This window comes from Amphiura filiformis, chromosome 1 (genome assembly GCF_039555335.1).
Source record: "Amphiura filiformis chromosome 1, Afil_fr2py, whole genome shotgun sequence".
NCBI classification, from domain to species: Eukaryota; Metazoa; Echinodermata; class Ophiuroidea; order Amphilepidida; family Amphiuridae; genus Amphiura; species Amphiura filiformis.
This window is the reverse complement of record NC_092628.1, coordinates 42,497,238-42,522,623: the sequence shown is the minus strand read 5'-3', so window position 1 is coordinate 42,522,623 and position 25,386 is coordinate 42,497,238. Positions and strand designations below refer to the sequence as shown.

Genomic DNA, 25,386 nt, shown 5'->3' with positions numbered 1-25,386 from the left:
CCTCCCCTCCCCCTTTCACAGACTCAAGACATATTATTAATTGCCGGAACTGAGGTGCAGAGCACAGCCAAACTTAAGTGCGGAGAAAGTATGCCGAGCGCATTAAATATTTTACTGCAAGGTAAAATGCGAGCGAAGCGCGCGACAATTTTAAGTCAAAAGCCAATAATTCTATTATGCCCATGGAAAATGTGGAAAATTATTACCTTCCCTATTTTGGGTCTAAAAATTATATGACCCCCCCCCCATTATATTCATGACCCACCCCCTTCCGAAGTAAATGACATCCCCCTTACCAAGTGTACCTTTGACCGTTTCCTGTACTGTTACAAAGATAGTAAAAGAGGTCAAATAAACACTCTTTTCCCATTACGTTTTCATGTTAATCTCACACAAGACGACCGGTAAAAGCCATTTTATAACATTTCTGTAAAAATAGATTAGTATTTATTTTCCATAAAATGTTAGTTTTACTGTCAGATATGTCCCCCCTTTAATTTTGAGCCGAACAAGTGAGGTAAAGCATAGAAAATTGGAATTTACTACTAGCGCCCATGCATGTTACTCCTTGGTTGTAATAAGGTACGATCCTCGGGGTGTGTGTATGTATCCCATACGCCGTGTAATGTACTGTGCATATGTGTTCGACTAATATTTCCATCGTAATAATAAAACGCCGGTTCCATCGTTTTATTCAAAATCTCAGATTTTGACAAAACTACAGCACCTAAAGTCTTGATTTTTACAGAGTACCTTTATAACTAAAGTACTTTACAATCGTGTAAAAACCAGAATTTAAACAAAATTGTGAGGGCGTTCTCCTCAGCAAATGTTATAATATGGCTTTAACAGAAGTCTTAGCCTGTCTAATACTTGATGAATCTGCCTCTTCCTGTCATTGGGCTATTCCATTTAAAATCCAAACTACCCCTGTGGAAGATTTTGGAAATATCTGCAACAGTGGGAGTATGAATTTCAAATGGAATTAACACATTAGAAACTCCATTTGAAACTCACTCTCCCTCAGGGGATAATTCAGGTTGAATCTTTCTCAGAGGGTGGATGAAATTCAAATGGAACTGCCTAATGAGGTAATTCCATCTGAAATTCACACTCCCCCTGTTGAAGATATTTCCAAAATCTTACACAGGGGTAGTGTGGATTTTAAATGGAATAGCCCATTACATGGACACATCAGCACTTCCTTTCCATTTGTTTGTTTGTTTTAAGGTTATTAACTATTTTAAACTGTTGCGATTTGGTAGTTCACAGCATCTTGCGAATGGTAGTGAGCTTTGGCAAAAACTGTATAGCTCAATTCATAGCGAGCGTGTAGAAGAATTCAAATATCACAGATATACTTTTGTAGGTTCTGTGGTTCTTGAGTTATGTTGTAAAGAACGCTGAAACAACAACACTTTTGTAAAACGTACATAACTCATTAACAACAATAAATTAAGAAAGTTTGCAAAGTATAGGATTTGTAGAATGAACTTTTGCAAAACATGAAAGTGTTATTTTTAAATAATATATTGATCTAGATAACGAAAATCGATTTTTTTGTTGGTTGCTTCGACCAACAATACCTCGTCTACCCTTAAATGATAAACCATGATAATACAGTTGAATTGAGAAACTGTGCTAACATGACATTTACAGATTGATAATTAATTGTATTACTATTGCTTTGCAACATATTGGGAACTGTGGTCATGTTCACCTCACCATACTAATTATGGAACTTGTGTAACAAGGAGATGAGATATTTTTAAACATTCTCTAAATTACAGGTTTTTTTAATGTATCCAATCGGAAAATCTGAATGTAAACAATTATGCTGTGAAAATAAACTGCTGGTAGTGGTCTGTAATTACTTTCACATGCATATACATCTGGATGCTAGCATATGATGCATGATCAAACTTAAACCATTGCATGCAATGGTTGTCTACAGCAAGAACATGAAGGGCGCACAAAATTACTGAATCCCTAACATTTAACATCGCAATACCGGCTATTGTTACATATTGCTACTGTGATTCCAAGATAATGCCTTGGTATTTTAAAGGTTTTCTCACATCACATATCAACTGCTCAGTGCCAGAAGTTGCTAAGTGCAATAGCTGCCATGTATATCTGCCATGTGTAGATGAGCACAATATACTGTGTGTAAATTGCCAAATGTTCACAGGGCAGCTATTGCACTTACCCACTTCTGGCACTGAGCAGTCGATATGTTTATATTTTCAATACCCAATAGTCAACTGTCTACAAGATTCTATACAAAATCTTAATATCTATCTAAAGAATAACTGAACCAAAACTAGGCATGTTTATTCTTATTTGAAGGCACAAAATGAATTCAAATACAGTGATAAGAATGAGCATTTCTTAAGATTTTTAAGAAGTCTATTTTTAACTTGCATGTCATCTTCCTTTAGCATCTGCATGAGAGTTAATGGAATTGGTATTTACTTCCAGATGTTGTGCTATACTACTTATCACAGCTAAAAAAAAATTGACCTTTGTGTAGAATAATTTGACCCGAGGTTGGTTCATTAAAAGGATGGATAAAAACAGATCTGAAAAATTGGTTTTGTTGAAGGGTTAGATTAAATGGTTGCATAAATCAGTTAAAGGTCGTGGTCTGATTTTTTCATTTTCTGTTTTCTATCTTACATTGAGGTGTATCATGAAAACAATGTTTACAAATTTTGAGTTACATTGCTCTAGTGTTTTTGATATGAGAAGCAAATACATGTATAACAATGGCCCATAGGGTAGTATATACATCCAATTGTGGTTACCACAATTCAACACACCTTTGTTTACACTATCTAATGAAAGATGTTGAGTGTTACATTTTACTGGGGTAATGAGAAAAATATGAACTTTCTTCAGATACCAAAATATCAGAAGAAAAATGGGGAACGAGTCTGTTGATGGGGTTACATCTCTTTAATTCACCATTTAATTTTGCAGTGTTTGCCTTTTGAATATTGGATAGCCAATAAAAGTATACAAATTCCTTTGTATTTTATTGTTCTGTATCACACTAAAATGGCTATATCTCTGAAACCATAATTATGATGGGGTTTTCAACAAAAATAAAGCCCTGAGAGTGACTCATTTAATAAAACTGAATTTTGATTTTGACTCATTGATAGCTTCATCACATCACATTTGTGTGCATGGTTAATCCTTATTAAATCCAAAAGGGCTTTAAACTTGAAGGTCAATCAATTTAACTAAGTGCCATTAGCCATGAAGATGAACTGATCTTGTACAAGGGTCTGAACAGTCCTAAATAGTCCATAAGTATCTCTAAGTGAACCAGGTACATGGTGAAAATAATAGGACTTATTATCCCTTACATTAACTACCTACTGAATATGATGAAATTGTGTTAATAAAGCATCAAAATATGCTGTCTACTGAAGATAGCAATAAGTTCTCTACTGAAGATAGCATTATAAATATGTCTACAAGAAGTATACATTGTGATTTCTACTGAAGACAATATAGTTTACTTAAAGTAACAATAGCTTGTCCACCAACTGGAGAAACAAATCTGTCTTTTTTTTAAAGACAATCAAATTGTTTTCTATTGAAAATAGCAAATATACTCTCTACTGGAGTGAAGCAAGTATTCTATCTACTATAAACTGCTATCTACTAAAACTACAAAAATGCTATCTACTGAAGACAGCTAATAAATTGTATGTTCAATATAAACCAAAGTTGCTTTATAAAACAAAGAGACCCATATGGATTTATAATATGAAGTGCATTGTCCAAACAGCTTCAAGCCAGAGCAGACCATGATTATGCTACCGCCAGACTTTATTAACCTAACTCACTTTAAATAATGTGGCGCAGGGGAGGTACTGCATACAATGCACACAAAATTGTGTGTACTAGTTCTGTTGAAACTGGTTTGTCTACACAAATCACTACCAATTATGCCAAGTAGAGAGAGGTACCTATGATGGGCAAATTTCAAAATAAAACCTGGATTGCTGAAGTTGCTGCTCAAGTATTTTACACTATTGTGTCGATATATCCATAGTGTACTGCAACATAAGCAGCTTACTAAAGAGTACCAAGGGACATACAGTCTCTAGTCTTAGATGATACTTTTCAGATATTTTGAAAAAGCCAGGTAATTGATGCTACTGTTTTATTCAAGACAGATTTTAGACATAAACAATATCCAAAAGCTACCCTGAAGTAAAGATCCTTGGCTTGATAATGTTAACAACACTTCTACTGTGCACGCATCAAATTAAGGTGTGGAGGCAGAACAAGCCAGTATGAGCCACTCTAATGGCCATGGTTTTTAACCCCTCTTATAGGCGTCAACAGGAATTAGTCTGAACACTAGAAAACTAAGAATAAGGAAACAATGGGCTATTCCAGTTGAAATCCATACATCTCCCATATGGAAGACATGACCTTTATCTTTCACACAGGGAGTGTGAATTACAAATGGAATCACCCATTTAGTGTTGTCTGCTTCAAAATGGGCTATTCCAGTTGAAATCCATACTGATACACCCCCCCCCCTACACTCTCAGAACATTGGATAAAAAATGAATGGGCAGAAAACAGTTGGTTAAAAAATGCCCAACAATGGTTAAGATTCTTGAAGTTGGGCAAAATACAGTTTAATACATGGTTGGTCAAACCTGTCAATATGGTATTTACACAATGTTGGTTAAAAGTTAACCAACCTTGGTAAAAAACAACCTTTTCCCGCCAATAAAGTTGGGCAAAGTATGGTTTTGCCCAACCATGGTCACATGGTGTTCCTTTGCGAACTGTGATTGGTCATTGTGTTGGGCAAAAATGCATTTCAGAAAACAAGATGGCCGATATGAGTGGCTTGCTGCAAAGCGGTGGATCGGGGTCTTCAAGATCTGTTGGAGACATTTGAAGGTATGAAATTATATTATAAAGTATATCATTTCATCGGTATAACACTTAGTTTAAGTATTATGCGAGGCGAGACTGTGAGCAAGACTTACGATGCTTTATCGGCGACAACTACCACCACAACCGGTAAAGCTTAAGCTTAAGCTTACCGGTTGTGGTGGTAGCTGTCGTCGATAAAGCATCGTAAGTCTTGCTCACAGTCTGGCCTCGCATACACTTTAAACTAAGTGTTATACCGATAAAATGTTCATAATATAATTTCCTGCCTTCAAATGTCTCCAATTGGTTAAAATATGAACAATGAAATGAACTTCCCATTCATAGTGTTTAACCAACTATTGGTTATATTTTGCCCAACATGCTTTGCCCAACTGGTTGGTTACCGTAATGTTAACCAGTAGTTGGTCAATGTTTTTAACCAACCTGTGGTTATATTGTTAACCAACCCAGGTTGGTTAACAATATAACCAACTGTTGGGCTGTTCACCTGTAAATACATGGTTGGTTAAAATTTTAACCAAGTTGGTTAAAATTTTTAACCAATGTTCTGAGAGTGTATGAAAGACATGACCTTAATCTTCCACACAGAGAGAGTGAATTCCACTGAATTGGTGACTTCATTTGAAATCTACACCCCCTATGCGGGAGACTAATGTCATGTCTTCCATAAGGGGTATATGGATTTCGAATGGAACAGCCCAATGCAGATACTGAGCTTACTTGATATGAAAAAGCCTGATTTAGTCTTCTCTACAACAGATCGACTAACGATCTATTTTTGACTCTGTTGATTGATTTACACACCTAGAAAACAGAATGCTTAAGAACTAGGCTAAGTGTGCTAGGAATAAAGAAGTGCAGCTTGTCTTAAAATACTCTTACTGCATATAGAATGCCCCAACCCGGATCTCAACAAGGATGAATGCCTACAACTGAAATCAAAATTGTATCAACTTGTCATGGTGTTTTGTGCCGCCCACATAATACCAAAGCCAGCATCATACCCCAGTTCCTCTTCATCAATATTGAACGTCTCAATTTATGATGGTTGAGAATTCGAGTAAAAAAGGGATTCCTCATCTGGCTGGTTTATACTTTGCAAATCATATACCGTAAATGTTCGCCTATGGCGCTATTGGCTGCCTTGACATAACTGGAATTTTAGGCACAATCTAAAAGTGCCATCCCGTAAAAATCCCACCAGCAAATAAGGGCACGTACCCTTAATTTTTGTTGGGATTTTCAGAGGAGGGAGCTCTCTATTTGTACATGAAATTTACACCAAGGCAAGGGATCCCATGTGCGCCATTAGGCGAACGTTTACGGTATCGTATTTCGTCAAAAAATTTTGCCCCCCCTCAAATAAACGCCCCACCACTTTTTTTTCAACCAAGATGTTTCAAAATGCCGATATTTCCATGCTATCTTGTGTAGTAAGCTTACCAAGTTGCCCACATGGTCAATAATAGCGTCAATAATTGGCAAAAATCTGGATCAGAAACCCGGAAGTGAACCAGAAGTCAGTGTTTCTAGTTCATAGTTCGTCATTTTAGCGTGAGTTTTAAGTTTACCTAATGATTTTAACGGGAATTATTGTTCTAAAATTGACCTTGAATAAACGCCGCCCCCTTGGGAAAATGTAACGCCCCCTGGGGCGTTTATTTGACGAAATACGGTACTAGCCTTATACTTCATAATAAGACAAAAGATCAAGCAAACCAAGTAGAAGATATCTTGCCACAACTTAGAAAATAACATTGAATGAAAACAATTGTAGCAGAAATAGAAGAAGACATCTACTGCTATGACATAAATGGCCAATCTCATTAACTTAGTTTTAGAATGAATTGTGACAAATGCAGTATGAACTTAGTAGTATCCTTTGACATATATAAATACTGCTTTAGAATGATATATTACATGTTTGTGCCCCAATCATATGATTAAAAAAAGCAATCAATCACCTGGAAATAGCAAAGTACAAAATGTCCTATAGACGAATTCAATTTCACGCATTCCTACACCTTAATGGCTGCCAAAGTTGGGTACCCGGCGGCTCCATCTCACCTAAAATGTGAAATAATGTGGCATTGGAGGGTATTTTAAACTGCATTCTATCACCTGTGTTACACGTAGACAAAAGAATAATGACAGTGTAAACACAAAAGAATCTAGCATCGAATTTTAAGCGGCTTTAATCCACCCAATTGGGCAGTCACTACACCAGTTTGGTGCATGCGGGTACCCGTCATGGCCGACCAAATCCTGACCATGACTTGGCTTGTTGGATTCGTCTATATCTTATAGCACTATATACAAGATATGTGAGGATTGAAATGGAATAAAATAATAGAACTTCTGCATGATGTACACTAGGTTGATAATTAAGCTTTGGGGTAAACTTTGCCTCCTTAAAATCTAAATAATACAATTGATAATGTTTTGTTTCCTTCTAAAACAAAGAGAGGTAGCAGCTTAGAATTACTCATTCTAATTGTTATGAAACTACCAATTTTTGTCCCACAAAATTAACAAGATGAAGCTTTTCATTGTTAGCTTTAAAGTTTGTCATAACAGAAGTGCCATCAAAATTGCACAAATATGTATATTAGTAATTATAAATGGATTTTCTGGAATTTTAACTATTTACAGATGCATTTTATTGACTATGGAATACAATGTTTTAAAACGTGCATATAAGCCAGCAGCATAACATTAATGTCCCAAAGTCCTCTACAAAACATACTGAAGACTTTAACCATCTTCACATCTGCTTAGATTCAAAACCGACATATCTGCCCCCAGGGGAAGGGTGGTAAAACACCATTTTCATGATAACTTACTTTTGCCAAAAGCCAAATAAAATGAAAAAGGGGCTCCTTTCAATTCAGTGTTAAACTTTATTTCCATGCTTTGCAAATTGAACTTGATGCTGTTTCCATGCATCTATATAAAGAGTGATATAGATTTGCAGCAGTATAAGTTAACACTTTTCTGTCAGATAGGCCTATATGTCAGATACAGATACTTAATATGAATCTAGGTAACCACAGTAAAACCTATATCATGCATGCAACGCTAAAAGCCCTGCACTTTCGGCATACTGGCGAATATGACAGGTATAGCATTGGGAAAATCTTTATAATTACTCAGTTGAATCCCTGTTATGGACAAATATGAGCTGTCTTGAAAATCTCCTGCACAATAAATAGATTCTCCCATCTGCTTACGCTCTAAAATAATATTGCCCAGAACATTATTTTGTAACACTTCACATGTTAATAAATAGTGAACAAATGAAGAAAAAAAATTTAGGTCTTTTGGGGGAAAATGTATATCTTCAATATGAAAGGTCAACATTTTTAAATGATGGACAGCTTTCCCTCCCAGCTACACACACTTTAAGTATATATTATTAGGTTTATAACGTTTACTTTGAGTACTGTTTTAACATTTGACAAAATGTCAAAAATATAAAAAAAATATCAATTTTTAATAATATCGCAAATATCAAAAAATCTAAATTACTTGACATCAGAAGGACATTCCTTGTATTCACAATGCAATTTGGTGTGTATGATGTGCTCGCATGTCCCACAAAAATACTGTGCAAATGTTGCTATCTGATCCCTTAACCCTAACAGGACCAAGTACTACAAAATACTACTTGATATATGCGCTGTTCGTGCGTGCATCCCACATGGTGTGATGACGCAAACGCCCTAAGTGATATATAGGCACGGTTTCGCTGGCCAGCGAAGCCCAAGACCTGTGGCAAGGTGTCGCCGACCCAGTGCTTGGCATGCGAGGGGTCTCAGGTTCGAATCCCACCCAGAGCAAGCAACTTCTTTCTTTCTTTTCTCTCTTTATTCCTTCCTTCTTTCCCTTCCCGTCGCGTAAAAGCCCGGTGGGGGTTAGGGTTAATGAACCTTTTTAAAAAATGTTTAGGTGTGTAAGTGTAAGTGTGCAACATTTAACTAGCCACATGACATGTTTTATAGTCTTGAAACTCGCTTAAAATTTAACATCTGTATCAACATGTTTCAGTGTTAATCAAAAGTAAAACTTAATACATATTTTAGAGTGTATTCTGCAGCATAGGGTCAATGCCAGTGTTTATGTACAAGGAGAGGGAGAGACCTCATTGCCAGATGGATGCTTGTACGTGCTGTAGCCCACAATGATACAAGTTAACTGACAGCAGAAGAATGTATGGACGTGCCCTGGCCTTTCCTTTTCTAATCCCTGGGTTAAAGTGCAAAGATGCATGGGAAGTGTAGCAAAAAGGGTTTATTGCTCACATCAAATTAAAGGATTATATACTGTATATGTGACGTGTCATGTCAAAAGGAGACACTTTTGGGCAGGATCGTAAATGGAGAAATAGCCAAAAATCTGCCCGGGGGTGATTTTTTCACAATTTGGGTTTGTTGCGAATTTGTGATGTTATTAATGTTGAAAATATTGTCTGATAGTTTCAGACAAGAATATAACTGGCATGTTGTATATTTTGAGACATTTTTCAAGGTAATTCCTACTCTCAACATTGTCAATATTATTTTTAAAGGCCGATATCTTAATTTCCAATTTTATAATACAATAACTTACGAACTCAATATCTTCGCCTAGGAATGTCCGATTTCATTGGGGAAAACTGTGTTGTGGAGCAAAATATCTCTATATTTAAGATAAGATATATCAAAATTGATAACCTGCCCAAAAGTGTCTCCTTTTGACATGACACGTCACATATATTTGCAGGAAGGAAATACTAGGATTGTTTCAAAATTAACCTGTGCGTACCATGTCAGTTTTGTTAACATCATTATATTCTGTCCTAGTAGTGTCTGTTTTAATCTTGGACACTGGATAAGAAATTTACTATTATATACAAATGAAGCTAGAATTTTTGATTCATGATTTTAAGAATAATTGAATGCACTAAATGTTATCTGCTATCTTCAGTAGACAGCAATATTTTGTTATCTGCTATCTTCATTGAATAGCAGAATTCAGTTCATTTACTATCTTCTGTAGATAGCATAACCATTTGTATCTTCAGTAGATAGCAAAGTGATTTTATTTATTTTTATACAAATCATACATCTACCCTCTATCTTTAGTAAATAGCAGAAGTGTGTCATTTAGCCTTATATGCCTATCTTCAGTAGACGACAAAATTCATAATTCTGATATATATGCAATCCAAAACAGATTATTTTGTGTACTATCTTAAGCAGATATCAGAATTATATTCCTTGCTATCTTCAGTAGATAGCAAAGTATTTTGTTTGTTATCTGCAGTAGATGACAGAATTCTTTTTATATCATAATTATATTCCCTAGATAACAGTTAACAAATCTTCTGCTTTGTAAGAAGTTCCCGCTCATTTATTGTATGTATATGAAGCTAGGTATCTAATTTCACTGTTTAACCTTCTTACCCCTGAGGCCTGATCCTGTCTTCACTTGACCATATGGTAACATGTTATACATTAACCTCTCTCAAGTATCTATGGATGAATTACAAGTATGCAACTACTCAAAACCAACATATGACATATTTCAGTGTATCAATGTGCTTAAAGCTGAACTATAATGATTGCTATCCACGGAGTCTATCCCTGAAGTGGGTAATAAATGTGAAAATGTTTAATCAAAGTGTTATGAAATAGAGAAAATATGCATTCCATATGTTTATTGATATGTTTGTTTGATTTTTATCTGACCCTGCTAGAAAGTAAAAACTAGCTCTAGTATAGAGCATCTACCACTGCCCAATATAGCACAAGTAATTATGAGGTCTGACTATACCATGTACAAGCAATCTGAGTTCTGACGACGCGCCTCGATGTTGGCACTACGCGCCACTTCACACCTCGGCGCTATGCACCTCGATGTCGGCGCTACACGCATCTACTGTTGGACATCATGATCCGAAGGAACTGACCAAGTTCTAAGTAAAAACATGCAGCAATTTAAATCTGCAAATTGAAAACTAATGCAAGTTTGCAAAGGCTTTTATTTATTTTTATTTATTTTTGCAAAAAATTCATATCACAATTAGGATAGCCGAATCTTCCACATAGTAGGATAACAATCAAATATTACATGTAAACATGAACCACATCATATAGAACTCGTATAAATTAGTACACAACATGGCACTCATTATACACAACCATCCATGATCAATTTCAAGCTGTTTCCCATTTTATATGATTGTTACATGCATACTAATGACTGCTGATAATTCATTCAGACCAATGAATCAAGTATTTATGTATTGAATTCAGCAAACATGATCTAGGACAATGATAAAAAGGAGTTGTCTAAGAAACTCACATACATATAACTATGCAGGCCCGTACGCAGGATTTCATTTGGGGGGGTGCTGATTTTGAAAAAGTGGACCTTTTTCCAGGGGGGGGGGCAATTTTGTGAAAAGTGGACAAAATTTGGACCTTTTTTGTCCAAAAAAGCGTAAAAAACCTGATTTTCTGAAATTTTGGGACTTTGGAAATTTTGGGTGTGCGTCGCAACCCCGCACCCCCCCTGCGTACGGGCCTGTAACTATGTGAATGTCTGAAACAAACCTTCTAATTTTGCCTTATATTTTGCCTTTTATTTTTGAAATAATAATCCTGTATTTTTCAAATACATCGCATCTGATATAACTGCATTATAAATTTGTCTGCTTATTACCCCCATTACAGAGAGCCGGTGGTTGTATAATTCAATGAATTTCAGAAATGGACCAGGTTGTGGTCCCCAAGCGACATATGAAATAGCTTGTACTTTTAGCTCTACTAGTAACATGCTTTACCATAACAAAATAAATAAGGTAAAAAACTGTTCTACTAATAAAAATATGATATGAAAATTCAGTCTCCCCTGAGTTATACCCAAAAGAACAAAATATTTGCATATGATATAGTTGCAATGCAAATGTGTCTGATTATTCACATTATAGGAATACATTCAGTGAAAATAATTCAATTATTTTACACCACCAAATTGACATGTTTGTGTTTATAATGCTAATGCCAAGATATTTACTCTCCATTTTGCTAATAATAATTCTACTGCATAAAGAGGATCCTAATCATTGAATCTTCCTTAAACATCAACCTCTTTTTCATTTGACATAATTGCATTACCAATTTGTCTGCTGAGTTCTTTTCTACAGAAACAAAACAGGCCTATATAATCCACTGATTCAAAATATGCCCAGTGTTCATAGACTACTGACATCCCGTATTTGGGCTCTTCCATTTGAAATCCATACACCCCAATGGAAGACAAGACCTTAATCTCCCACACAGGGGGTGTGAATTTCAAATGAGGTTTACCAGAATGGGTGACTCCATTTGAAATCTACACCCCCTGTGTGAAAGATTAAGGTCATGTCTTCCACAGGGTGTATGGATTTCAACTGGAATAGCCCATTGCTAACATGTTAACCTTTGTATTATTCTAAGTTTTAAATTGTGTTATAAGGTTAGTAGCATTAAATTCCACAAGCATGAACATTTTTGACATCCATTTTTATACATTTCCTATGTCTGGTTTTACATTGTGTATTTGGTCACATTTATTTCATGCAGTTAGAGTATTGTCTGGTAGATAACTAAGTAGCATTGAATTACATGAGTTGGGCAAAGTCACAGCTTATTTTAGCTTCCAACTACACATTTAAGTACTGACTACTCCAGATGAGAGCATTAGCCTTTAATGGTAAGTGCAGCTAATTCAAGACTTGCTTCATATCTATGTGGTTCCATCAAGATGTGTCCCTTGTCTGACAAATCCAACTTTAATTTACCATGTAATATTATTTACTGCAGATATAAATCCCAGTGCAAGATAAGAGAGCTAGGTTATCATGCCATTTCATCATAATAATGGCTTTAAGCTGCAGATCAAGTGTGGAAATATTGCCGTGGCCATGTCTGCTATCAGACGTTTAATTGGCCTTTTTCTCTAAAGGCAAACTCTATAACAAACAGGTGGAAAATAGCCTATTTGAACACACTGAGCATGCTACACTGAGACACATCCAATATGGCTTCTCCCTTCAAATTCTAGGGAGCATCATTATACATATGTGTAAATCCAAGGGGTGGGGTGGGGGATGCATTCCCCAATATTTTGACCAGGGTGGATTGTCCATACAATCATCCCCCAATGTTGACGCCAGGTGTGTGCATGTTTTGAATCACATTAACAGCATATTTAACCATTTTAAATCTTAAAAGATTAAAAAATTGCAAAAATTTGTTCAGGATTAACATTAGATTTGACCATTTTAGCTTAAAAGGTTTTATGCACTTCAGCGCGCATAAGAGACTAGATTCTCTTTACTTCAGAATTGTTCACAAACCCCATTCCACCCAATGTCAGAAAGAAATTTTTCCCACTTTTATTATAGCAATAATACTAAGCTTTAGCATTTCTTTTGTACTTGCCGAAAATATTCACCCTGTTTATTGTGTGAAAACAACCAGGTCACACAGGGATCACACAATACGATGCAGCTTGTTCAGTGAATGATGTACCAGTAATTTCATGATTCAATTATTAAAAAAAAAGTGTGCAAGAAAGCTGATACTGATGTAATGTTATGTGAAACATTACTACGCTCAATGTCTCACATATCACCACTATTGTTCCTATATTTTTGAGTTAACCAAAATCTAGAGCAATGTAAATATTGTTGTCTAGCACATCATTTATTGTTTGCCAGCACAGCTGGTTGGTGCTTAAGGTTAAAGGTATACCCTGGCATTGGGCTATTCCATTTAAAATTCATACTACCCCTGTGGAAGATTTAACTAAAGTCTTCAACAGAGGGGGTATGAGTTTAGAATTGAATATACAATTGGGTAACTGCCATTTGAAATACTCACTCCAGTTGTGAAAGATATAAGTAAAGATATAATACAGAGGGAGCATGGGTTGCAAAATGATTAACCTGACCAATTACATTTGAAAAACATACTCCCCTTGTGGAAGATATTTCTATAATCTTCCACAGGGGTAGTGTGGATTTCAACTGGAATAGCCCATTGAATCTCCTTAATACAAGCAACTTCCTATTTCAGAACTAGAGCATAACATTTATGAGCATGACCGAAAAAAAAAGCAGGCAAAAAGAGGGTAATTTAATAGCAGATTTCTTAATTGATAATACATGGTCCATGCAGATTGGCATTGCTCTGTGAGAAACAACAAACCTGAACTTATTGGGTGTTATACGATAAGCATGCTCCAATTGAGAGCGAGTATAAAGTAATATTACACCTATGCCATGTTGACACTGATGCTTATTTCTCAGTCCCAAGATTTGTTCAATTTTCTGCTACCTAAAGCAAATTGCTCCTGAATTTGATAGTTCTTTGGGGAAATGTTTCACGTTTGTCACAACAAGATGACACACTTCGTGCTCAAATTAAATTTGGACATTTTGGTAAGCTTACTAAATATATAGGTCATGAAAATTTAAATTAAATGAGTATGTACCAAATGCTATCCTCATTCCTATATCAATGTCAAATATAGGCCTGTGCCAGTGGAAACCGGAAATTTTCTTTTTAGGGTTGAAATTTATTTCCATGGATGGTACAAATAAAGATATTTTCAGTATGGCCGACAAAATTATTTAACATCCAACACTGCAGGTAACTGAATTTCCTATAAATAAAGAAATATAACCAATAATAAACATGATATTACACAGGTGTTGCATGAGGTCAAAGTCATTTATGCAAGTATAATACATAATTTGAGTTTGTGCACAAACATTTCATCAAAGACACACATGTTGTGTGACAACTTTCTCTATATACAATTCACTGGTAAATTTCTATATATGCCAAATACTTTACAGAAACAAATTGCGATGATATCTTGCAGAATATGAAAATGGTTAAATAGGTCTACACACAATTAAAATGCTTATTGCAATTTTATAGTTTCAATATAGAACCAAATGTCAAATGTTGTAACTTAATTGGCTTGTGCATATGACCAATTATCACCGTAACTTCTATAACAGCAATAACTCTCAGCATCAAATCATTTGCTAGAAATGAAAAATACAAAGCTAGCTCATCCCCTAAGAGTAGTTAGTGTTGCATGTCATGAAGAACAGTAAACTATAATGGGCAATTTCAGATGATATCCATCGTCTCAGCATATACCCTATATGGAAGACATGTATGACCTTAAATGTTCCACACATGGAATATGAATTTCAAACAGGGAGTGTGAATTTCAAATGGGGTTACCTGAATGGGTGACTCCATTTGAAATCTACACCCCCCCCCCCTATGTGGGAGATTGAGGTCACATCTTCCAGAGAGGGTGTGGGCAACTGGAATAGCCCAATGCATGTGACCTAACAGTCATGGGCGTCAATCCCGGAAGGAACAGGGGGAGGTGTCCCCACCTTTTAGCAAAATGACCCATTTTTTGTTCTTTTCAGCCACTTTTTGACAATTTAGGTCAAATATCCCACCACATTTGAAGCCACATTGGCGTTGTCATCTCCTATAGATACCCATACAGACATCATAAAATTGCTACAGATCATATAATAACTATTATACTTTCATGAATATAAATAACATGATAAAATTGAACCATAATAATTGGTAGCAAAAATTTTCTGTTTATGACCAAATCCCCATAAAGAATTAAATATGCAGCTGTGTGATATTTGGCTTCATGAAACATTATGCAAAATCAATGTTAATTTTTATCCAATCAATTTTTATTTTCTAAAAACATAAAGAAAGAATATATAATATCAGCAATGAATTGATAACTTATACTGCTTATATTTCTCATCATATATCCATAGATTTCAGGTACAGTATGCTGATAGTGTGTTATATACTCCACGTATATTTTTCTTAAGGCTATTCTATTATGAGCTATACTGCTATTCTCAGCAGAAAACATTTCATAGTCATTATTCTTTGTGTTATTATATTACGCTGTGGGCAAAAGAGATATAATGAAAACCAAGTACAGAATGTGTTTTACTTAAGTATGACTGCATGTGCATGCAATTTGTATCATCAATTTGCAGCATGTTTGATCAATATGTAGATTTGCAAGTTGATAAGTACATAAATAAGTAAATAAATAAACTAAGTAAAGAAATTAGGTTATATAAAGAGGCAAATTAATATTAATGAATGAATTCGAAGATGAATTGAAGCAACTTTCGTCTAACTGGGAAAATGTCAATGCATCTACATGTATATGTGATTTAAAGCTTACCATTAAAATGTTTATAGAGCATAATAATATAATCCATATGCTCAATTGCTAGAAATCATATACAGAAATCTATTTGACACTGCAAATAGCTTTCTGATGTTGCAAATATAGTGCAGAGCAAACTTTATAACTATGTCAAGATTAGTTTTATGACACCATTTTGTGATGCAACCATCAGCAGGATTACTTTACTGAAACTATGCCAGTAATTAGATTTCTTAATTGGGTTGGATTTCCAATGTTGGTATCAGCAGTAGGCCTAACAAATTTAGCATACCATACACTACTTTCTATTTCTGATGTTGCTATCAGCAGTAGATAGCATACTATATACATGAAATATTTGTATACAACTGAGTGTCTGTATATGTATTATGTTTGTACAACACAAATGTGTGTTTGTATGATTGCTCTTGTAGACACTGGTAAATGAGGACACACGCTATTACACACATGTAATTTTGGATGCACAGGAACTGTGGACTTGTAGTCAAATCCGCAGTTGAGTCCACATTAAGGCATTGAACACTAAAATGCCAACATCCATTACAGAGAGGGGCATGTGAGGGGTAAATATATGCATAAGTATGATGTGCTTCGTTTAAACATTAATGAGTTTTTGTTTTCGAAAACAGTGGGTCCTGCGATGGTAAAAATGAATTACCACATCCATCATCAAAAAGTTGCTGTTTTCACAACAACACAAATTTGTCCCACAAGTAGTGTCCAAGAAAGTGGAGGACGATGAAATTGCCAAAGTTGACGCATGCACATACATGAATGACTTGTGTCAATTTACTGTCACAGAATAATCCGTCATCCAAAACAAAAAAACTCTGTAATGTGTTTCATATAAACCTGTTCCCATTCAAGTCGTGTCCTAGAAAGTAGAGATGACGAAATTGCATAGTTGACGCATGTGCGCACATGACTCGAGATATCAATTTACTGTCACAGAATCATACGTCACCCTAAACGAAAAACTCCCTAATTCATTTCATATAACCTGTTCCCACTCAAGTCTCAGATTTAACCTATAACTACATTATATGAAAACATAACACAGCATACAACACAGCCAGGTTTTTCACATTATATGATGAACTCTGCACTTGAGCTCAGTACTACATGGAAACCAGAGCAAATCAATAGGCTAATGTGTATCCGTGGGTGAACAAATCAATAACGTTTACAGCTACATTTATCATATCAATATCGAAGGCAGGAAAATAGAATCATCATCAAATTAATTATGCCGACATTAGAGTACAGACAAATTTTTATGTGAGCAGATGTCAGAATACAGATGTAAATATCAACAATGGTATGTTCATATCATTTAAATTTGTCTTCCTTTTGACTATTTTATCAAATTTCAAATATATTTATTCTACACCTAACATATTTACTTTAATGCACACATTGCCATATTAACTATTCATTATAGATTATTCAATTTTTAAACCACTCAATCAGTAAGCATCGGTGTTAATCACCTTGATCGAAATGAAAGTCAATTAACACAGAGACTTCAGTAGCACTGAGATTCATGTTTCAACTGTTTTGTAAATCCATAATATAAAACCAAAATTGTGTGTGGAAATTCAACAAAATGTTACTTAAGTGTAAAACTGTATGTTATTGTTAGTCCTACAATGTTAATTCACCTATCGTCTTTTCACATAGGTAAAGGTAAGGTAAGGAGACGATCCTGTATAAACAGTGATCGGAGTGCCCATCTCTCTTTCATTGGCGATTGGGCCAGACTCCTCCATGTAATGTTGCTACACCTCATCTACAGCGAAGTCTGTTACCTTCCCAGCATTTAAGAATGCCGGTACCCATTTAAACACCTGGGTGGAGAGGAGTAATCGAGATAAAGTGCCTTACTCAAGGGCGCAACACGAAGGCGGCACCAAGGCTCGAACCCGCAACCTTCCGATTATGAGTCAGTGCCCGTTCCGCTAGGTCACCGTGCTCCCCCAACCCCACCATAATTAGGTGAGTTTCCTCTAATATTTGTTCATTTATATAAAATGCAGTATTTAAAATCTGTGCCCAACTCAACCCTTATTTCCAACCATCTGTTTATGGCATATCATCAAACCCGCAAATATTTAAATGTTCAACCAAACCATTTTGAGACCCACATTCCAAGAAAATCCATTAGCATGCACATTTTGTCATGTAATTCGATATTGCTATCAGCAGTAGATAGCAAACTAAATATATATGTTTCGTCTCTTATTTTGCTATCTGCTGTAGATAGAGCAGTAGCACTTTTCTCCCAAGCTTTTCAGGTTCAACATTGTCAAGGTCATTCAATTGGACATGGCTAGCTCTTAAATTCAAGCACCCGCCTAAAAGAGAACCTTTTATCATCCCCTTCTTCATATAAGGTTAAATACCACTAATTATGTATTACACGGGTTTCAATGGGAAAATGCCTAATTTCGGGTGGAATTTTCTCATATTCAGAACTCTCACAGTTCAATGCCACCAATATCAGGTGAAACTATATGATTTAGATGCCAAATGATCAAAAATTCAACATAGGTTGACCTGAGACTTTTCTTGTTTTAACGCACTGAACCGTAAACACCTTAAAATGACAGTGCGCCCTCGAAGCTGAAAGTTACAATATGATAAGGCGACTATTTACTAAAAACCGAAGCTGTGCGTATGAATTTTGGTACTATTACATCAAAATGTCATATAATGAGAGAAAATGTACCATTTTGAAGCATCAAACTCTAAAAAGTACTTTTTGGCTATATAACTTGATCAATTTCAGCGATTTTAATGCAGTCTTTTGAATGCCATGAAAACAAATAGTTCCTCATCGTATTTCAATGTATCGCCCAGGCCTATTAGTGGTCTTTAACCTATATAAGCACAAAGGTGCTCAAATCTCGGTAAAATGCCATGAATGTAAACATTGACATTTGCAAGACATGTTTTAACAAGAAAATTTCTGGAAAACAGCATGACGAGTAAAATATCAATGATTTTCGGACACCCTGTATGATGACTGTTTCGCTGTTTTTGCTTCAACCTAGGACTATATCTGGAGATTCGTATCTGTAGCCTGTCCTAGCACGATCAGATCAGATTAAGATTGATTTAGGGTTAGTGTTCCGATTTAGGCTTGCTGTTTAGTGTTAGAATTGTTGATTAGGGTCAGGTTCGCATTAGGAATAGGGTTTTTATAGGGCTAGGCTCATGGATAGGGATAGAGATACGGCTAGGTCCGAGGATTAAATATGGGTTTAAAATAGAGTTATGGATCAAGTTAGGGTTCCGGCTTGAGTTAGGATAGAGTGAGGCCACACAAGATACTGTAGAGGCCCATAGACAACGTGTACACAAAGACTAGGTTTTATTTTACACGTGACTATAGGCCTTACATGCGCCTTAAAGCTTAAGCAAAATGCCTAGCCTAGGCCTATACTGTATTTACCTGTATAGGCCTATGTACGTTATTTAGGGCAAGGAAATCACCAACAAAATGTGCATGTGGGTCTAATTAACAAAGTGGCATGTCTATAATGATCATCAACATTGATTTTTCATCATCATTAAGCTTTCTATATGTATACGCAGGCTAGCGAAGGTTGTTGAATTTAGAAGCCCTGAAATCACAGAAACCAGCCGTAAACCCAATACTAATGCCACAAGTCCCCCCCCTCAACCGTTACATTACCTCAACGGGTTCTAAAAACATACCTTAGTAGTCGAAGAAGATGCACGTTTTCTTGCCAGGGCAAATACAGTTAAATATTGAGAAATGTAAGCAAAAAATAGCTAGAAAAGTCTCCATGACGAATATCAGATCCATAGAATTCAGTGTTTCTATAGGTTAAATACCACTAATTATGTATTACACGGGTTTCAATGGGAAAATGCCTAATTTCGGGTGGAATTTTCTCATATTCAGAACTCTCACAGTTCAATGCCACCAATATCAGGTGAAACTATATGATTTAGATGCCAAATGATCAAAAATTCAACATAGGTTGACCTGAGACTTTTCTTGTTTTAACGCACTGAACCGTAAACACCTTAAAATGACAGTGCGCCCTCGAAGCTGAAAGTTACAATATGATAAGGCGACTATTTACTAAAAACCGAAGCTGTGCGTATGAATTTTGGTACTATTACATCAAAAATGTCATATAATGAGAGAAAATGTACCATTTTGAAGCATCAAACTCTAAAAAGTACTTTTTGGCTATATAACTTGATCAATTTCAGCGATTTTAATGCAGTCTTTTGAATGCCATGAAAACAAATAGTTCCTCATCGTATTTCAATGTATCGCCCAGGCCTATTAGTGGTCTTTAACCATAAGTCACATAAGTTAACAAAGGTTTCAGTATTACACTAATAAATATTTGATTGACTCTTAACTAAAGTCATGGCCAATTTATTGAGAATCTTTTAAGACAACACAGACCTGTTAAATACATTTACCAGTAATCAGTGGCTTACTTACACCTGTTTAATGCAGATCATTTACAATGCTAAAGTAATCCAGATCAAGTTAAGGAAAGTGGTGGTAAACTTAACAAGTCCACTTAAAGATAGGCCTAATGGGTTCTAATTAACAGTCATAAAAAGTGGCAATTTTTTCCATTTTTTTTTGTTTTGAAAAGCTAGACACATTTTTGTTTCTAAACTTGAAAAAAATTTGAGTTCAAACTTTAAAGTACTCTAACTCAATTCAGTATTCAATTCAGTATGACTGTGTGTTTTTGATTTTTGAATACCTATACATGGGCCTATCATCTGAGACCAGTGGCTTTTTTTTCTACCATCTTGTGTATACCTCATGGTGCATTTGGGGTCTTGGCTGCTCTACTAGTGGGAGGCTGTCAAATATATAACCCATAAGAAATTGGGTAATCATGCTAGTCCAGGGGCGGATTTAAGGGGGGGGCACCCAGTGCCCCCCCCCCAATTTTTGCAGAGCGGCGCCTGACTTTGTGTATTTTTGCAGAGCGGCGCCTGACTTTGCCGCTGTGGCTCGGTGCCCCCTATTGAAAATTCTGGATCTGCCCCTGTAGGTAGATCCAGATTGACTCTCCATGTTAAGGCCATATTAAATGGACAACAGGCCTACCATATGTACAACTTAAATCCACATTGTCCTGGATCCAAACATGTTGTGCAGAAAGGCCACACCGAGAGCATCAATAATTTATTAGCAATGGTGATGATCATGTCTGGAGTAGAATCCGCAAGAGAGAAGGAAATTGAATGTCTGGTTACATCTGTACTCCCAGGCTGTATTACACCAGTACAAATGTCCTCCATGTCTACTGATATATGTGATGCGATCAAGCACAATGAGTCAGATGTCGGGAATATTGATTTTGAGATATAGCCAATAATTAGTATTTAACTTCCTTTGCATTTTATTGTTCTGAGCAACACTTAAATGGCCATATCTCTTGAACCGTAAGTCAAATTATGATAGGGTTTTCAGCAAAGCAAAGCTCTGAGAATGGCTTATGTAATAAAACTGAAAACTCAATTTTGATTTTGATCGACATCAGACTCATTTTGCTTGATCGCATCACATATGGCCTATACCAGACATTATGTGAAAGGTTTGACATATATAAAATCAAATCTAACATGAAATCTTAAAATTATACTCCTTAGGCCTAATGCTCTGCGTGCTAGCCATGCATTTCAACGGAAAAAGTTTTTTCTCTCGAAATATCAAGAGTTATCTTAAGAACTACTGAACCAATACTAGGCTTGTTTGTACTCATTTTAATGCATTTTTCATGCTGATTCCAAATTTGGTCATGAAAATTTATAATTCTGAAATTTTGAATTTTTAAAAATTTTTGAAACATGTCGTCTGCAGTCGACACCAGCGTGAAGAGAATTAATTAAAACAGTGTGTACCAAATATTTTGACAAGTCATTTTAATCTTAATTTCAATCTGCTGTTTTATAATGTACAAAATCACATTGTGCCATCTAAAAATAGTTCAAATGATATAAAAAAATAAATAATGAAATCACAATAAACCACAGAGAGCAGAATATGAAAATGAAGCACACACTCCATGGTTTAATTAAATTTGAGGGAATGTAAGGTCAATGACCATCTATTAGCATCTTCAGATTTCTTATTGCGCTTGAACAATTTGCTAAACTTGCCATGTAAATTCGCTGTACAAATTATACTTGGCAACATGTTTAGTACAAATTTAAGACTTTCCATCATGGTCACTTCATAACACAAAACGTTTGAATTTCAAACACATGTATTCCACACTAGAAGTGACATATATATCATGAAGTAAGGCAATAAGAGCTATAGATTATATATAATTTTCAAAAAAACCTTTGCACTAAAAGGTGTTGAGCACTGGAAAGGTTATAGTTAGGAATTTTTGATTTTGAATAAAATTATTGTTTTTAAAATGAAAGCATCTAAAAGTGGGGCCTAGAGAAATTATTACTAAGCAACAATTTAGATATTATGAGTGTTCCTCAATTATTAGAATTGATTCATCATGCAAAATAAAGCTGAATTCCAAATCAGCTGAAAATGTAATCAGTATCAAGATACTACTTCAAGTCAGGAAATTAATCTAAAAACGCATAACATTTTTCCAATTTTTTTCTTTTCATTATTTCATAAAATTCTGGATAGTTTTCAATCTCATCTGTGACCCAGTACATCATACCCAAGCTCCCACTCACGTTTCCCCTACATCGGTCTCTAACGGGTTATTCCGGTTGAAATCCACACTCCCCCTATGGAAGACAAGACCTTAATCTCCCACACATGGGGTGTAGATTTCAAATGGAGGCACCCATTCAGGTAACCCCATTTGAAATTCTCACTCCCTGTGTGAAAGATTAAGGTCATATCTTCCATAGGGGGTGTATGGATTTTAACTGGAACAGCCAATTTCTCCTACATAGCTCTACATCTGTCTCTAATTCATGTCAATCATTGCCTACCTCTTATAGCAGAGATTTTTGCCAAATCCTAGTCTGTACTACAGATCTCATTTTAAAATATTCTATCATTATAAATAAGCAAGCACATCAACCAGAACCAAGTCTTCAACAAAGACTACCAAATCAAGGCAAATCCTCAGCCATGCAACCATTTCTATTTCCTGTTTTTTCCTCTTTCGATATTTACGCTCAAAATTTTCGCTCAAACTTCAGCATCCATTTTGTCTCTTTCTGTCACCACTAGACAATTTGAGTCTACATTTCCACCAAGAAACAAAGTAGTCATATGAAACGAGTAATTTGATATTGTATTATAAATGCGATAAAAGTAAGCCAATTTCAAGGAGAGTGTATTGGGAACGAGTATTGGTATACATAAAGAGCCTTGTTGACCAGTTCCAAGTAACCTGCTGAAGCCTACCAACAACATCACTTTGTTATTGCAAGTAGGATATACCTGGAATTCAAATTTTGTATCACCATGTTCAAGAAGGCTTTCACTTTGGGCAGTGTCTCTTAACCCAAATTAAGAACCACTACTTCAAGAGATAAATACTATTTTTCATTCCACTACAAGCTTGGTAGTGACATCAGTGCCTTGCATGGTTGCACCACAAGCATACCAACAAACTGCCTTTGTATGCGTTTTATACATTTTGTTTTGTAGTGTGCCTTATTTGATACTGCGACCACTAAAACATGTACCAACTACCAAACTCAGTGGTGTGCGCAAAGGGGGTCGGAGGAAATGCACCCAGTTGGGTGAAAATTTGGGATTTACCTATTCAGGCGAGCAAAGCGAGGCGAAAAGTTTTGAATAGTCGGGGGAATCAAGATCTTGCTCCAACTCTTGAAAACCTGCAGATGCCATTGACCAAACTTGAGGTGAAAGAAAGTTTAGACACATATCCGACTCTTTAAAATAAGAACGAAAAAAATCCGAACGGTTCTGATTTTTTCTCTCCTTTATTATAATGCCAGTTTCTCTGAGCTCCGTTTCTTTCTTTAAAATAAGGTTAGATTTTCTATACTTTGTTTAACTATTTGGTATTTGCTATTGTGATGGGCAATATAATGTCCCAAGCACACACCCACCCACAATACGCAAAGCGCATTTGGCAAAGATGTTGCATACAACTGTGCCATAAGATAAAATGAATATCATCTATCATGAACTTGACCAAGTACAGACACAACTTCGTTGTATAACAAATCTTTTTGTTCATAATTTAACATGATCACTTCACTTACCAGTCTACTATTGTCTTCGCCCAGCACCCGATTTCTCTCCTCTAGCTTCTTCTTACTTTGTTCCAAACCTCGTACCCTCTTGTTCAGTTGTTTGTTCTTCTCTACAAGAGGCGCCATCCCCTTGATGCTCAGAAACATCTTCAGCTTCTTCTCCTAAAAATTGAATCAAATCAAATTTGTGTAAATTACAATAAATGAAAGTAAATTGTACTACGGGATGACATCCTAGGATGGCATCTTTAAATGATAGTAGCATCTTGCTTGATTTAGGCACCATTTTTGTGATTGCAAGTGAAATTGTGCAACCACCCTGCTTGAAGTAGAAAACAGAGAAACTGGTGTCTGAAACTGTTTACCTCACTGCTATATAAACAGTATAGATATCTCTGCTTATAGGGTCCACAAGTTATAAGTTACCCCCTTAATACTTTTTTTAATAAAACAAAATATATTTTACGAAATGTAAAAGTGTAAAAAGGTATGCGTAGCCATATGGACCAAATTATAGCGTCACACATCATTGCGTTCAGTCACAATGGTTCATTATGTAAAAAAGAGACCATTTTTAACATTGTTAAAAGTGGCATCTGAGTCCATAAAGCGCTCCACAGACTCCGAGTATTATACGCAATATTGTATGTAACATATATCGTTATTTAATCTATTGCCATTCTATTTCCAGTAATGTTTAAGTTCTAACGAATGTTTGATGACGAAAAATCGATAATATGTTACATACAATATCTAGCAGAAATATATTATCGATTTTTCGTCATCAAACATTCGTTAGAACTTAAACATTACTGGAAATAGAATAGCAATAGATTAAATAACGTATATATGTTACATACAATATTGTACGTACAATAAAAAGTCTGACTACTGCTTAAGAGTCAACTCTCAAACAATACAGTAGGTAAG

At 35.6% G+C, this 25,386-nt stretch overlaps 1 protein-coding gene across 1 annotated transcript in view; it reads right to left on the bottom strand.

The window, feature by feature from the left end:
- Nucleotides 1-25,386, bottom strand: part of LOC140160495 (uncharacterized) — a 164,417-nt gene that overhangs the window by 83,829 nt on the left and 55,202 nt on the right. The window contains 1 exon segment of the mRNA XM_072183732.1: nt 24,466-24,618. Coding sequence (XP_072039833.1) covers nt 24,466-24,618 — 153 coding nt within the window.